Source organism: Buceros rhinoceros, unplaced genomic scaffold (assembly GCF_000710305.1).
Source record: "Buceros rhinoceros silvestris isolate BGI_N320 unplaced genomic scaffold, ASM71030v1 scaffold17807, whole genome shotgun sequence".
NCBI lineage: Eukaryota > Metazoa > Chordata > Aves > Bucerotiformes > Bucerotidae > Buceros > Buceros rhinoceros.
The window spans coordinates 1-15,613 of record NW_010421771.1 but is presented as its reverse complement, the minus strand read 5'-3'; the positions used below and the strand labels follow the sequence as shown (position 1 = coordinate 15,613).

The window sequence follows — 15,613 nt, the reverse complement described above, 5'->3', positions numbered from 1 at the left end:
GGAATGCAGGCCTAGAACATACCATTCATACATAATGCAAATATTTTCTCACCTGTTCAGTCGGCTCAAAGCTTATATCTTCTTTTTCCGTCCTCATAGCTATTAACTTTGTGCTACCAGAAGGGTCTGTCTTACTGTCCAACCGCTCCAGTTTTGGGGGTATGTCTGGTAAAGCAGTATCTTTAGTATCATCTTTATCTAGCAAGTAACGAAGTAGTGCATTATTATTTTTCTTAGGACTTGCTGGCTCCTGTTTAACAGTCACCTCTGAACCAGGAGCTGTGCTACTGGACTCTTGGTTCAGTTCTTTGCCTGTGGCCTCTGCTGTGAGCTTGGCCAAATCTACAGGAGAACTACTGTCCTGCAATAGTCTGTGCAAAATTTTATGCTTCTCCTTGAGTGAGGTTCCATGTGCTGAACCAGACCCAGGCAACCCTCCCGTGGAGTCCTTGCTAACATCTGCCATGGTACTGGGCAAAGGGGAAGGCTCCATCTGATCTGATTTGGTGGTCAGCAATTGCAAGAGCTTCGTGTGGCTTTTTCCATCGTGCAGTTTATTCTGTCCATCAGCTCTTTCGCCACTGACAACTGGTGGCATGTTGCTGTCGCTATTATCTTTCTGTTCTCCTGAATGGCAGGTGCTCTCTGCTTGTCCAGTTGTACCTTCTGATTGCTCTCCATATAGTCCAAAGCAGTCTTTAGAGTCCAAGCTTCCCATTTTGCTTAGCTGGGGAGGATTCATATTCACAGGGGAATTTTGTAAATTTCCCATTTTTAGGTCAGGTGAAGCCAACGATGATCCTAGAGAAACACCATGGCCCTCGCTGAGGGCCTGAAGTGCATTCAGGGAACTGTTGGTATAGTTATGGCTATTTCCTGTGCTGCTGCAGACTCCCACGGGCGAATGCAAGCTTCCTGCAGGAGAGAACTGACTGGGTGGGATGCGAGGACTTCCTGCCACTCCAGGGCTCACACGATGCCTTGGGGAAAGCATAGAGTTTGGCTGCCCTGGGTTCATTCCAGGGCTGCTTTGTGAGGGGCTATTCATTTTTAGTGCATAGTTACTACCCTGAGGAGTGGAGGCTTGTATGCTTGACACATGGTTCATTCCCCCTGAACTACCAAACCTGCCTGCTGGCATGCCCATTTGTTCCTTTGGGCCATTTATGGCAAAATTTATATTGCTACTGATGGTCATATCCTGACCTGGGTTCCCACTGCACATGGTCTGATGGGCAGGGCTGCTGGAGCTAATTGGGTTCATTATCTTCCCCATTCCTTGTCCAGTCAAATCCTGATTCATTCCACAGACATTCTGCTCTCTGTGAGGCAACGGGAAAAAAAACAACCCATTATCCAAAGTGACAGCGGCCTACTTGCAATTCTATTACAGAAAAAGAAAGAAACCCCTAAACCTTGCTTTAAAATAACACAATAAACCTACAATTAGAACTAAATTGACAATTTGACAAAAGTGATATGCAACTCTCAACACAGCTGCACATTAATAGTATGGTTTTTCAGTATGTCATTAAAAATTCAGTGCAAGAGAGAAAAAATATATCTCATTTAAATGACAGTCATTAGAAATGCAAATAGGTTACAATTTCAGACTCTTTCCCTTTAATGTGTATCTCTTCTCTACAATTTGACAAGACCTAACTTTCTAGAACTAACACAAATCTCATCTGAAATATATGACTCAAACAAATACATATTTTACAAGATAGCTGTGGACAGCAGTTTGTTGGAGGTACGAATTTCTGTGAGTTAGCCCCACTACAAGGCTGGAGTGGACTATTTGCCCACAAAGTTCATTGTGAAAAGAAAGTTTGAAAAGTTGCATTTCTACACTGGCAGAGTATTTCAATATTGCTCCAAAACAGGAAAGTGAGCCAAAAGATGTAATGGATACTTCTTCAGAATGGAACAGCCTGTTAGCAATCCAGTCCTGCAAGAGGAATTAAGGAAAAGAGACAAAAGAAAAAAACCTGCACACGCAGAAGCTGAAACTCGTATTTTAGAGACATAGGCTATTAAGACAGAGGAAACAGAAGAAACACACACAAAGAAAAAGCTCTTGTGAAAGCATCTGAAGGTCACTTCTCTTTTCCTCAGTACATTTTAATTAGTTTATGGGAGGATGTAATATTCTTTTAACTTCTGTGCTAAAACTTAAATCAGAAAAACCGGACATATTCCCAAATGCTAAAAGCTATAAAAGAGACAGTCAAGTAGATTAGGAAGAAAAAAATGAGAAAAAGACAAATCAACTCTGGACTTCCAAAACCAAATACTAATGAAACATTCCTAATACGTATTTTTGATAAGACAAAAACCATTCCTACTTCCACAGGATAAATACAGCTAAATTTGCATTTTATGCTTCGCATTTTGCTACAACATTAAAAGTGAAAGAACCAAAGCACACAAAGTAGTGAAACTTGCTACTCTGCATTTGTTGCCTTAGGTGTAAAGACAAAGGTGAACACCATTAACAATAAAAAGAGAAACGGGTTTTTAAGACCTTATTATAAATACAATAATACCCAAGTTCTGCTAAAAAACCCAAGAATATTTGCGAGTATATTTTTAACTTAATCATGCTTTTTTAAATTTAAAATCTAGCACTTCATGAAATACCTATTCAGCATCCAAAGAAAACAAATTTCAGACAGCTTTTGGTCAGGTCAATTTCCAAATCTACGACCTGTAGAATTATTTAAATTCTGTAAAATTATTTCATTTTTATTCATGTTTAGAGCTGTTTTCTTCCTCTCAAAAAAGTGATACTTCAGATACAGGGAAACAGCATTGTAATTCAAGTCAGCAAATAAAACCTGAGACAAAATCCAACACAAATATACCACGACATGCAATGACTTAATTAGATTTTTCACTGAAGTTCTGAGGTCAGTGATTGACTTGAATATATTATTGTCTTTGCCTTTTTTTTTAAAAAAAAACCCTAATAGTGGTGTCATTTCTCAGGATTGGACATGTGAGAGCCACTACTCCAAGCACCAGAAAAGACAAGGACTTAAAATATGCAGTTTGTCCAAAATGCAGTTCTAATAATCATAAAGAATTTTTAAAAGAAGACCTAGGTCCAACGTATGACTGACTGTGAACTACAGGAATTTAATCCTTCAAAGTTTTCTAGATTTAATTATATTTTGGAAGTTTCTTGTGTCTACTAGGTAAAATACAGGAAATTAAAATACTGAGGTTAAGAACATGAGATTAAAGGATATTTTCTATGTTTAATGGAAGATTTTGAAAACCCAGCACATAATTTGTAAATCCTGAAATAACCTTAGAGTCTTTTCCTGCTGTAAGCATTGCTGTAAGCATTATTTTGTTTTCATGCTATCAGCTCTAGGTCAACTGCTACCTATCAATCAGCCTTAAACAATTTATTTGCTTTGGCAACTTTGTACTTTCCCTGTCTCTCTTCAGTGTGGATGTAACAAACCAGTCAGGATTACCTGTGAAGCATATGCAATGAGATTACAAGCTGAGGTTCACTAGTCGTCTGAGAACGGATGAGCTTGCTCTTCGTTTGGGCAGAAACAATAGTGCCATCAGACAAGGAAAATCGATAAACAGGACTAAATGCTAGTCCCTGCCTCAGCACTGCAAGCAAGCAAAATAACAGAATTAATGAGAAACTATACTACAGGTAGCTTATCTGCTTAACATCTGATGTTCTAAATTCATCAGCACTGATATCACAGACACTGTTAAAAATTTTGAAAATAAATAGATGGGTTGTATATAAGATGAAGGATCCCACATATGAAGGATGATCAAAAGAAAGCTTACAAGGAGTGACAGCAGTTAACAGGACAGATTCTATGAAATAAAGAGTATTTCAGGAGTCAATCAAGAAGTCCTCAATGTCCATTTCACATTTCATCCATTATGTATCTAACTCCTTTGTTCCTCATACATTTTTTCCTATATACCATCTACATCGTAATGATTAATACGAATGCCTTTAATTTCTAGATCATCTATTTCCATTAGCCTGTACCTTGTTCTTGTTGCCTGCTTAAACTACCTTTTTAAAGATAATTGTTCAAAGAACAAATACAAAAAATATACAGCTCAAACAAATTACAAATACAATTACCTAAACCAAACCTGGGACTGCGCTATCCTTTCCCAGGGACTGCATTTTCAGGTTTGGGGTTTATTTGCTGCACCTATTCTGCAATCCTTAGGTTTTCAGTGTGAAACTGAACTTCAGCAAATTCAATTCTCTAACTTCTGTAGACCCATGTGACATTTCTTTAATTAAAAAATGAAAATAATGTTATGGAAGTTCAAATCTCCAAGCATTTATTCCACCATTCACTCTTTGCCATCAATGAAACAAATAGATTTTCATTTCCTAATCCAAAAGCTGTTACATTAGGATTGCAGATATGGCAGGAGAGAAATGCTTAACTTCAGAATTTTCATAAAATTGTTTAGGGAAAATATAGGAATTGAGCACTACAAATATACATATTTTCTGTGTTGTTTTTATTTTTTTTATTATTAGTATCATCTGATCTTCATTTTATTGATTGTCTTTCAATATTTCCTGTTGTAATGAAATGATATGGTTTTCCCAGTGTGGCTTTATTAAATAGCCTCCTCTACAGCTACCAGATTTTCAGCCTTGTAAGAGGGGTTATCATTGCTTTCTTTCCCTGTCCATGCCACCCTCCCCGCCCTCCCTCCCACCCCATCACCTCCCCATCATATATTGTTAGTGAGGTTTTAAAGTATTATTTAGGCAGTGAGAAAACAGGAAGCACAATTTAAACAACCAGAAGAGTGTTTTTTCAGGGTAAGAATGTAAAGATAAACAAAAACCTGAAACTGTGAAACAATACAATGCAATGCAAAATTTTACTGTTAGGTATGTTGTTTCAGTTTAACGTTTGGGCACCCAAAGGTCCAGAGCTCTTAACTTTGGCATATACCACATCGGGAAATTCCAGTACTCAATGCCAACAGGATACAAGTGAAATCTCTACCTAAATAATTTTTCAAACTAATTCCCCACGCAAACATTTCCGTATTCCTCCTGAGAAATGCTATTTTTCCGGCTATGGCCAGTAAAAACTTACCATATATTTTGCACTTTATACTGAAGGTTAATTTGAAAGCTTTGTGGGTTTTTTATTGTTTATCAAGCTAATGTTGTTTTTTTCACACTGTAATACTGAATTATTTGTAAGAGACCATTACGTTCTTTGCTTCTATTCTCAAATCATGATAACTTAAAAAATGCAAGGCGTTCCTCAGTCAAATGTGAAGGTGGAACTGCCCAAGACATGCCTTGTTTTATTTCTCCATGCTGCAGGGCAGGAGAAGGAAACATTTCAGCCATTATTCCTCTGTAGTGCTGGATCCTTTGCAGCAAAGCAATCCCAGGGGTTTTTCCTCTTATCGCTCACTCTTCACTTCCACAAGAAATAAAGAGCCCGCTCAGTTAGGCTAATTCTACAGTTTATGTATGACTATCCTAAGCCTTTCCTGTAAAACGATACAGTGTAAACTCCCAAAGCATATATTTTTATCATTTCACAAGCAGCTTAGAGAGGACACACTCAAACCTCAGCACTGGATGTAGGAGATGCTACTTTGGTCAAGAATCATTTGAAGCGGAATTAACAAGTAGCTGGATGACGTAACAGAATGTAAGAATGACCTTTGGCGCAGACTGCTGTTTAAACTCCTGCTATAATTTCATTACCTTCTCCAGTTCCATCTGAAATCACAGCAGGAGGCTGTGAACTTTTAGGACTCCTACTGTCCATACCCCAAAAGTTGTTACCTAAAATACCACGGTATTTCTGTGCCCCCACATTCCCAAAATGAAATCTGAAGGTTTCATGAAAACAGAACATTTTAAAGAGTATTTAACTAATGCTGCATGACTGAAGATTTTCTTTGTGTGTGTATATTTGGTTGAATAATTTGAGACTCCAGTTACAATTTAGGTTGCAAGACAGCATGCCAGTTGCTTATTGACCATGGCAACTATTTGTAATAGGCCAGCTGTAATCTTTTTCTACAAACACGAACCAAAAAAATAATGTTCCTGCACTGGAAATGTTCCAGTTATTCCTATTGGTTTTGAAAGGACTTTTCTGTGGAATACAAGAAGTTATTTCTTTTCAGTAATTTTTATCACTAAAATTAGCAGAATCAGAGTTTTATGAAAAGAAAAAACCCTCACCCAGTCACATCCACAGAAACTTCACGGGGAACCTTTCACAGTGCAGTACTCTCCTACATCTTATCTATCATAATCTTGACTTAGTAGATGTGCTTGTGGTGTACCCTGTAACACTTGTCAGCTAGATACAGTACAACAAAGTAGGTTTTCAGATATACAAGTTCTGCATCTTTAATAATTCACACTGAGTTTTTCTCTCAGGATATGTGAAAGTAAAAGTCCATTTTCATAGGGAAAAGAAATCTAGGTCAATGAACTGCACTGTGTGAACTGAATTTCTGAAAAATTATGGGTCAAGAATGTTTTGATGGGCAACACACAAACGTCTTTCTTTCAAAATTAATGGCAACAATTTGAAGATTTAAAGCGCCCTCCAATATGGCACAGTTATAACAAGCAGGCTAAAACAAACAGGGAGGAAGGTGTAAAACCTTCTCTAGAGAGCCATCAATGTGTTAGGCAAATCAGCTTGAAAAAGGGACTGTCAGCAGCATTGTTGCATGTGAATGTAACAAAACGAAAACAAAATCAAGGGATACAAATGACAAATACTTTAAATATAGAAGGTGCTAAAAGTATAAGACCTAACCTTCCTGGTGATGCCTTTTGGCAAAAGATATTTCTCCCTCATGCTGCGAATGGAACCTCTGAATGCATCTTCGTACCAAATCCTCCCAGCCAGGTTTCATAGCTGCTCGCATGGTACTTGTGTCCAGTGAAGTTATTTTTCCTGATATTAAATAAAACATTTGTTACAGCAATTTCCACTTTGGGGAGGGGGCGTGGAATAAATTTAAAACTCCTACTTCACAGTACCTTGTAGATCCTGGCGAGTAGTAAAGCTCTCTGATGAAGGAAGAATTGGTCTTTCCTTCATCGGAGCTCTTCTTGCAACACAAATCAAGCAAGACTGCAAATCTTGAAGAAAAAAGTTACTTCAGTAATTTGTAAAGAAGGAGAAGATTTCATTTCCACAAAGACATCAGAAATATTTTCAAGAAGTTCTTTAAGTCTTTTCGGACCAAAAGAATAGATTTTTGTACCAATAAAAGGATAGATATAACTCAGTGGTTTTACATCTTCCTTATTTCCTACAACATTAAACAACACAGAAGAGGTGGGCTTGTTTTCTGTTTTAGAAGAAGAAATTGTGAAGGACTCCACCACAGGCATAGTTATTGGCACGTATTTATGCATATACCTGCTATGTAGCAGCTTAACCATCCAGTCAGGAGAGAAGTAGTAAAAAAATATACTGCATGCACAGAGACCACATTGTGTTAACACTCACCATTTTGTACCTTCTAGCCACATTTCTTAAACATGCCCCAAATGCTTGCTGTCCCCAAGAAAGCAACTTCATAATAAGCTGGTTTTACTTATCTGAATACTTAAAATACAATCTGAGGAAATTTACCTGCTGAAGTAGTAGATTGTAAAGGAAGTGATAAACCATGATTGTCTTCACATTCTAAGAACTCAAAAAATTACCCACTGAAACTTTCCTCCCAGTCAGCTACATACATCTTACAACTGCAGTGATATAAAACTAGGATATCTCTTTAAGGTAAACTGTATTTCTCTCAATTTCAGTTATATTGGTTTAAAAAATAGGTGTAACTCATAATCCAAGATGAAAGTACACTTCTATACCTAAACGAGAAAGGAAAAAACTTAAGATTTTTCCATTTTTCAGGATTTAGAATTTACTTCATCAGCTTTACCTCACTTTATCAACTGCACCAAAACTGCTAATCTGCAACAGCACAGAAAGAGAAAATGCAAATACAAATTGAAAGCAGTAATTACCTTCACCATCCTCCTTGAAGGAATTTGGTTGAGAAACAGCAAAGCACTGCATAGTTTCATATTTCTGATGTGCTTCCTGGTTATCATGGCCTTCTTCAGAATCACCAAGAGGTTTTACCAGCATCCGACAGTTAAAGGTATGGCTATTACGCCTAGGAGTGTCACCAGACCAAGATCCTCCATTCACTGAGCAAAGCAAAGATGATAAAGTGAGATAAATCTGGTAGCAGTCATTTCTGCTGCTCATCTGCAGGATCAAGGTGCTTTGCAGACTGGTTGGGAGACAAGCTCATGTAACAACAATCTATTTTTAATATTAGAGCCCAAACCAGCACCTAACAAGGTAAATTATAAAATTCTTGGATTTTAAAAGCACTGATTTGTTTCACCTATCGTTTTCTTCAAGTGACTTATAACGACATAGTAGAAAAGCAGGATAGAAGTCTAAATATTGGCATGTGTAAAGGCTGTAGAGTACAATGGAAAGCCTGCTGGGTAGATCAAGTTAATTTACGTGCCTGGAAGAAATAAGGCAGTATGTAGGATCTGTTCAGTGAATTTAAAAGACATTATTTGAAAAGAGACAGCTGCATTGTATAAAAATTTGTGCCCACATTAAAAATAGAAAGAAAAGAAACTTATATGCATTTATAAAAACAGGAAGCCATAAAATCAGAAATATTTTGGAACGCAGTCTCAAGAAAGACTGAAGGGATGAGAATGACCTGCAGTAATGGATAAAAATAAGCCTGACGTGGTGATTAAGACAAGTAAAAAAGGAAATGAAATCCTGAGATGCACAAATATAGGTACTGGACATCAGTCAGAGTGAATTAATGTAACACCAAATAAGGAAATAGCAGGGTCATATTTAAAAATACTCTCCACTTGCCCTCTTCAGTCACAAAATGCAATAAAAGCAGTAGTTTACGGGGTTTAGCCATTAACATTTTTGATTCTTCAGGGCTTTATAAGTAAAGTCATGAAGTGCTAAAGTAAGCAAAGGAGGTGCCCAGTACTGACTTTCTCTTTCTTCTCACCTCTTCCAAAAATGAACGATGTTAAAATCAATGTTAATAAGAAATTTTAAAAATGGCTGCAAGTAACAAAAACAGGTTTTGAAAGATAAGGGTAAATATTGGTGAGACTACAAACATTGAAATAAAAATTCTAGCATAAGCAGTTTTCTGATTTTTCTTTTACATTCCCCCTTTCTTGGACCATTCTTGGACCATTCTTGGAATAATCATCCTGGACTACTCTGGAGATCCAGCAAAAATACCAGCTAACATGACTTACTACGAGTAATTTTAACAAAGAAGAATCTGAAAAGAGTTGAGAATAATATTCCTAAATTCATATAGCCTATATATACATTAGAAATAAATACAGTGAATATTATGAAACTGTAAGTAGTGGAATGACATTAACTCAAGTTATTGAAATGCTAGTTTATGAAATCAAAGTTAAATAAGCAGTTGTATGATAGCAGGAAAACATATATACCTAAAGATTTTGGCAGCAGGATTTTGACAAACTCACTGTGGTCCCCTACATGCAGGATGCTATATATGCTTGTGTTCATCAGCTCTTCTTGGTTGTACCTTAGGTACTGTGTCACATTCTCAGAAACAAACACAACATTACCTTCTGGGTTCACTACAAAGAAGAACCCATCTAGGGCCTAAAGGGAGGGAAAAAAAAGGCAGAGAGAGAGAAAGAGAAAGAGAGAGAGAAACACAATACCAGGCAATCAGATTAACAACAAGATACTCAGAAAATAAACATTCCCTTCAGAAGACATAGCTGAATATTTCTGCATCGATCTCAGTTCTTATATTCTTGTCTGTATTAGCAAAGGACGTATTTCAGATTGAGCATCTAATCTTATATCAAACCTCTGTAAAAGTACAGGAAGGTGCATACCTTGTAAAATAAAGAAACCCACACATGAAAACAAACCAAATCTGCCACCCAAACAAATAAGAATAATGGAAGATGTTGCTACCTATCTGTCTGCCTATGAAGTAAGAAACCGGGACCAGAAGCTGGTTCTGCTAAACCTAAAGCCTGTTCACTCCTCTATGCAGCACAGTAAGACTGATACAAGAAAAAAATCCCAGGATGCTCTGACTGCCTTTATTTGTTTTTTATTTGACACCAGTTTAATTCAGTCTGCACTTGATCCAGGAAACAGGAACCAGACTTTCACCTCTTTTACTCAGCTCCATGGTATTCCAAGGGACTTAAAGTTTCTGCAAGGAAGTGTCTAAATGAGTAATTTTTGCTGATGGTTTCCCTCCCCCTTATTTCTTGTGATGGTGACAACCTAGCTGCAGCATTCTTTCCAAAATATCTGCTGTACATTATCTGAAGCCTAAGCCAAATACTACATAACTTCTACCTGATGAGGATAAAGTAAAAATCTGAGTATCAGTAGGAACTTCCCATGCAAATTTTCTTTTCCTTAAGATGCATGTGTAATTGTGGATGGGAGAGATATTTCAGAATACATACCTCTATGTCATATGAGCAGATAAAGGCGGATACATTTACATTTAAAACACCAAAGCTTTTGGTTTAAGCATTCAATTAATTAACCCATTCAGACTTCTGCATCTTTGCTTGATTTATTCACCTTGCTAAGGATTGGTGGGAAATCACTGGAAGAGCTTGTTACTCATTTCATCTCCAAGGACAGAAACAAGTCAGAAAACCGGGCAACTCATGATTCATTACAGGTTAATTAAGAGCAAGCGAATCCATCTGAACTCAGCTCACTGCAAAACAGTCTAACAAGGAGGAGCTGCCATAGCAAGCATATACAGGCACGTGGTGGCATTTTTGATATGACCAAACTTACGTACTGTACAACTTGCCTGTTGGTCTTATGCAGGCAGTTTCCAAAACTTCAGGCTACAGATAAATATCAAAAATGTTGGACATTACTAGCAGTTACCAAATCCAGACAGTATCAAAGAGAAGGCTAAGGATGGATCTTTTTCTGTCTTCAGCCACCTAGCAAAAGGCTAAAGAGAAGATAGAGCCAGGCTCTATTCAGAGATTCACAAGGAAAGGATGAGATGCAACAGACACAGGTTGCAAGACTTCTTTTTTCTAAGAAGTTTACTAATTTATCATGAAGGTGGTCAGATATGGGAAGAGGCTGCCCAAACAGTCTGTGACATTTCCTTCCCCAGAGATATTCAGACTGTGGCTGGACTTGGACCTGAGACACCTGCTCTAGTCGGTCCTGCTCACAGTGGAAGATGGGATTACACAAGCTCCAATGGTCCTTCCCAAACTTAGTTAATGATTCTGCTGAAGGTGTGGAGAATGAAAGCACACTGCACAAGAGAAGTGGCTGAGCCAGTGATTGCCAAATGCTTTGTTTGTGCTATTTTTAAATTACAAAATGATAACACACACAAAAAAATGTACAAATATATGTTTTTCCTGACTGCTTTTAAACTAAGATAAACTAGTTCTTTTTTTTCCTCCTGTTGTCACAATTCTAATCTCTGTTTTTTATCATTGCCTTCTTTTTGCTTCTGGTAATTCTTGATTCCTCCATTAATTCACTTTCTTTGGAGAGTTCCCTCCTTTCCATGTGCTTTCATAACATTCATGACATTTTCCTGCTGGGTAGTATTTAGTTTGACTAACAATGATTTACAAGATTCAATTAATTGAAGCTGTAATACAATTTTCTATCAGCACCTCTGCTATGGATTAGTGTATCAGGCTGCATTTCACCACTGCTTTGGTTTAGCCCTTTCTGCATCATGACAGCTCCCTGTACTGTATGAGGATAAGAGCTGGATCAGAGAACTGAGCTGGCTGAAAAGTAATGCAAGAAAAAGAAATAGATGATAGCTACATGAGCCTCCTGAACTGTCCCGCCATGAAATCATGTGGCATTTAGAGTTGGCAGAGAGGTGTTGGGTTTGGCTGAACCATTCAGCTTGGCAGCAGTCCACACATCAGTTCAAAGGGATTTAAAAACCAAAGCCATAGCAGATGCTTATTGGAGTCTTAAGGAGAACATTTTCAAAGGCAGAAAAGGCAAGCAAGAGATTATAAGAGTTACTGGCATCCCACAATAATCTTCAACTTTCCTTACTATTTCCTACTATGGCAACTTCTTTGGCAAAGAAGTGCTCTATGTTGTTTCCTCACAGCTGCTTCTTGGGTTGACCACAGAAGCAGTCATATAAGCCTAGAGTAACAAAGGGCCTTATAAGCCAGTCTCCCATTTCTTTTTACTGTATTAATAAAATAATCTTGTAGGTAAGCAGCAGCAGGCTTTTGAGCAACTCAATGCACCAAGCCACTTAAACCTTTTAGAAGCTTCCCCTTTTGCAACAGTTTCTTATTTCTGTTACCAGATGCATGCCACCACCATGAACAACTTTTCTTCAGAGCTATTGGGACAATGGGGGAACAAATAATGGACAACATGCTGGAAGAGAAAACAAGAGAACTGATATTATTTTAGATGATATAATGAAATGGGTACCACATTTGTGTTCTTTGAGATGTTGTCAGCTCTCTCTCAACTATATTTTCACTCTCTCTTTCCATATACTTTATACTTTAACCAAGAAATATGTTAAAATACTCATCAGAGGCAGCTCCATGATTAATTTTACTAACTTTTTTTTAGCTGGAAACACTATTTTGATGATTCTTCAGTTTTATTCTTTAATAAAACCAGACAATTATACTTCTAGATCAAATTGATTAATAAACTGTTCATCAGCATTGCCATTTTTATTATTATTTGGCAATGAAAAAGGGTAGGTTTTTGAAGAGATAGAATAGAGGGGGTCTGCAAAGATAAAATAATTGCATTTCCTTAAGGAGGTATAGACACAAAGAAAGTATCTGTATTCTTTACACAGCAAATGTATAAAAACTTCAAGTCCTTTTAAGTTTCTTGGTGCAAAAGGACCAAGGTTTATTAATTTAGTTCCACAATCTTCCATTGTTAATATGTAATAGTTTATACAGTGAAGAAAAACTAAATTAAATGGAATAATGGAACAAACAGGTGATTTTACATGTTTGCTGCAATAGCCAATCAGGCAAGATAAGCTAGGGAAAAAAATCATCCTTATTTTCCCTGTGATTAAAACAGGTCCTTACAAGTAAATTAATAGGAAATTAAACTTAAATTTTAACATAGCAATGTAAGAGATGAATGTTTAACTTGTTTGATTTCAAAACCAACAACATTCAAGTCAGTGAGCATGTATAAGTATCAAATTATATCAATTAATTTGTTAGCCCCACTTTTCAAAAGAATGTTTTCACTCCAAATAGTTAAAACTGTTACAGCATGCACCTTTTTCTTGAAACATTCAGAAATGACAGAATAATCATGCTTCTGACAAAGCTGGTTCCTCTAGCTTCATTCAAAGTCTGTGTTTTCATCTACAGTAACATTCACTCTTCCTGACAGATAAAGTCCACAGTCAGAAAAGGAATAAACTGCTACAAGTGAGTTTAAGCAGATAAAGCAGTAGTGCCAAAAGATAGTAGCATATGACATTAGGATCTCAGATAACATACCCACCCAACATTACTATTAATACATTTACAAGCTAGGTTTTAACCATGCAACTTTTTGGGATATCAAAGTAATAGCTAAAATCAGACAGAAATCTTCACTGAACAAACTGAAATACATATCTTGAAAAGCTCTCCTAGATTGCTTTCATTTCTAGAGAGAAAAGTCATGCTGCAAGTGCTGAAATGATAAACTAGTAAAACAGTATAGCAATTACATGCAATTTTAAAGCAAGTATTATTCACATGTATACTACTGTAGATATAAGTCAATATTTAGGTACGAGTCTTCCAAATCTGTTGTGGTTTAGAACAAATAAAATATGCATGTGCAGACTAGCTACCAGCTGAAGCCCCTCAAGTTGCCTGCGTTACAAAGCAACAGAATTATTTTTCTCTGCCACCCCCCACCCCAAGTTAAAGTGAGTTTCATCACTGAATCCAATAAAAATATGCTGCTTGCTCTTAAATGACAATCTTAAGTAGCCAGGATGATTTATCTCTCATGTGCATCTTTTACAGAAACCTCCAATTGCACTTTTAATGTCATTACACTGCTCTTCATCCTAGGAGGAGCAGAACTGGCTTAAATAAAGGAATTTTGTGCTCTTCACCTCAAGCATCATTGGTCCAAGTGCATCCTTGTCGATGACACTCTGACCTGTAGATGATATATCTGCTTTTTGCACTTCATCTTCATTAGCTGCTGCTGCTTTTTCTGAAATAAAGAAAACTGTGTTAAATGACAAAGCAGTGCTCTTTAAGTGATACAGTTAGAGCCCAGAGAGTATTGAGACTAACTATGAAACGGATACAGTGCAACAATTCTGAAAATAAGATTAAATAGTCTCCCATAATGATTCAACTGAGGCATAACTAGTATATTGCTTCTCAATTTTGAAATTTTATAACACAAATTAAAGAATTCCTGCTATTTCTCTGCTAGACATTTTACTAAACTACAAAAAAGAACACTGGGCAAAGACAAAGGTGAAATGAGCAAAAGCCAGGATCAAGATGAATTAAGACTTTTCTAAAAGAGTGCAAAGCTCACAGCTGCACAACTTCTCCAGTATATTTAGAAGGAAAAACATAAATCTCCAATCTAGTGTTTCAGTACTGAGAAACAGCAGTCTCATTTCTGTTCCCATGTCTCCATCCACATTTTTACTATCACATAATTTTCATACTGCTCTAATTTACTAATCTCTTATTAAAACTACATACAATTCCAAGTGCTGTATTGGAAAATTACAGGCAAGAAAATTATGATTTAATGTTTCTGGAGCATAATGCCACATATTACAGTAAGTTCTATACAGTATAACAGATCATAACCAACTCCAAATGTACAGGATATTCATGCCTGTGGGCGTGACCCCCCGGCTGGTCCGGGAAGCAGCCCTGTAAGCCTGCTGTCAGTCAGCAGCAGGAGGCGTGTTGTTTAGGAGGAGACAGAGAGGTTGTGTCAATAGGTGACTGGAAAGCCAGGTCATCTCTGAGCAGGACAGTGAACTTGAAACCAATCCAGCCAGGGTACGTAAGATAACTTAGAAACTATAAATAGATGTGATAAGGACTTAGTTGCGCAGTTAGCACTTAGAAGTTGTAGTGTGTAGGGGCTGCAGCAGTCTGCTGCAGTTGTATCTTAATAAAGGCCTTGTGTGCACACATAGATTGTCGTATTGTCCGCTCCGAATATTTGTGACGTATGATTTACCCCTACACATATAGACACTTTAAAAAATCATACAGAAACGCAGAATGCAGCTGCGGACAAATTTACTCGTTTATTTCTCCAAGGCTCGCTTACGAAAACATGCAGGATCTCTAAATTGCTCTGGAATTTGAAACCTCTCCCTGATAAAACTCCAGTGCCTCAGTCGGCAAAGATTTATGAGGCAGCTGATAAGGACTCTTCCACTAATTGCCGACAAAGTGATTTACGGCCTTCTGCACCCCCCGCTCAAGTGCTCCTACCCCCTAAGAGTAAGA

The 15,613-nt window shown here is 37.3% G+C and overlaps 1 protein-coding gene across 1 annotated transcript in view; it reads right to left on the bottom strand.

Moving 5' to 3' along the window:
* NCOA2 (nuclear receptor coactivator 2) overlaps positions 1-14,336 on the bottom strand; it is a gene marked incomplete at both ends in the record, with an annotated part of 42,404 nt that extends 28,068 nt beyond the window's left edge. The window contains 7 exons of the mRNA XM_010139818.1: positions 53-1,322; positions 3,489-3,636; positions 6,828-6,968; positions 7,055-7,156; positions 8,048-8,233; positions 9,554-9,731; positions 14,233-14,336. Of these exons, the coding sequence (XP_010138120.1) occupies positions 53-1,322; positions 3,489-3,636; positions 6,828-6,968; positions 7,055-7,156; positions 8,048-8,233; positions 9,554-9,731; positions 14,233-14,336 (2,129 nt within the window). The remainder of the gene's footprint in view (positions 1-52; positions 1,323-3,488; positions 3,637-6,827; positions 6,969-7,054; positions 7,157-8,047; positions 8,234-9,553; positions 9,732-14,232) is intronic.
* Positions 14,337-15,613: the final 1,277 nt, after the last annotated feature.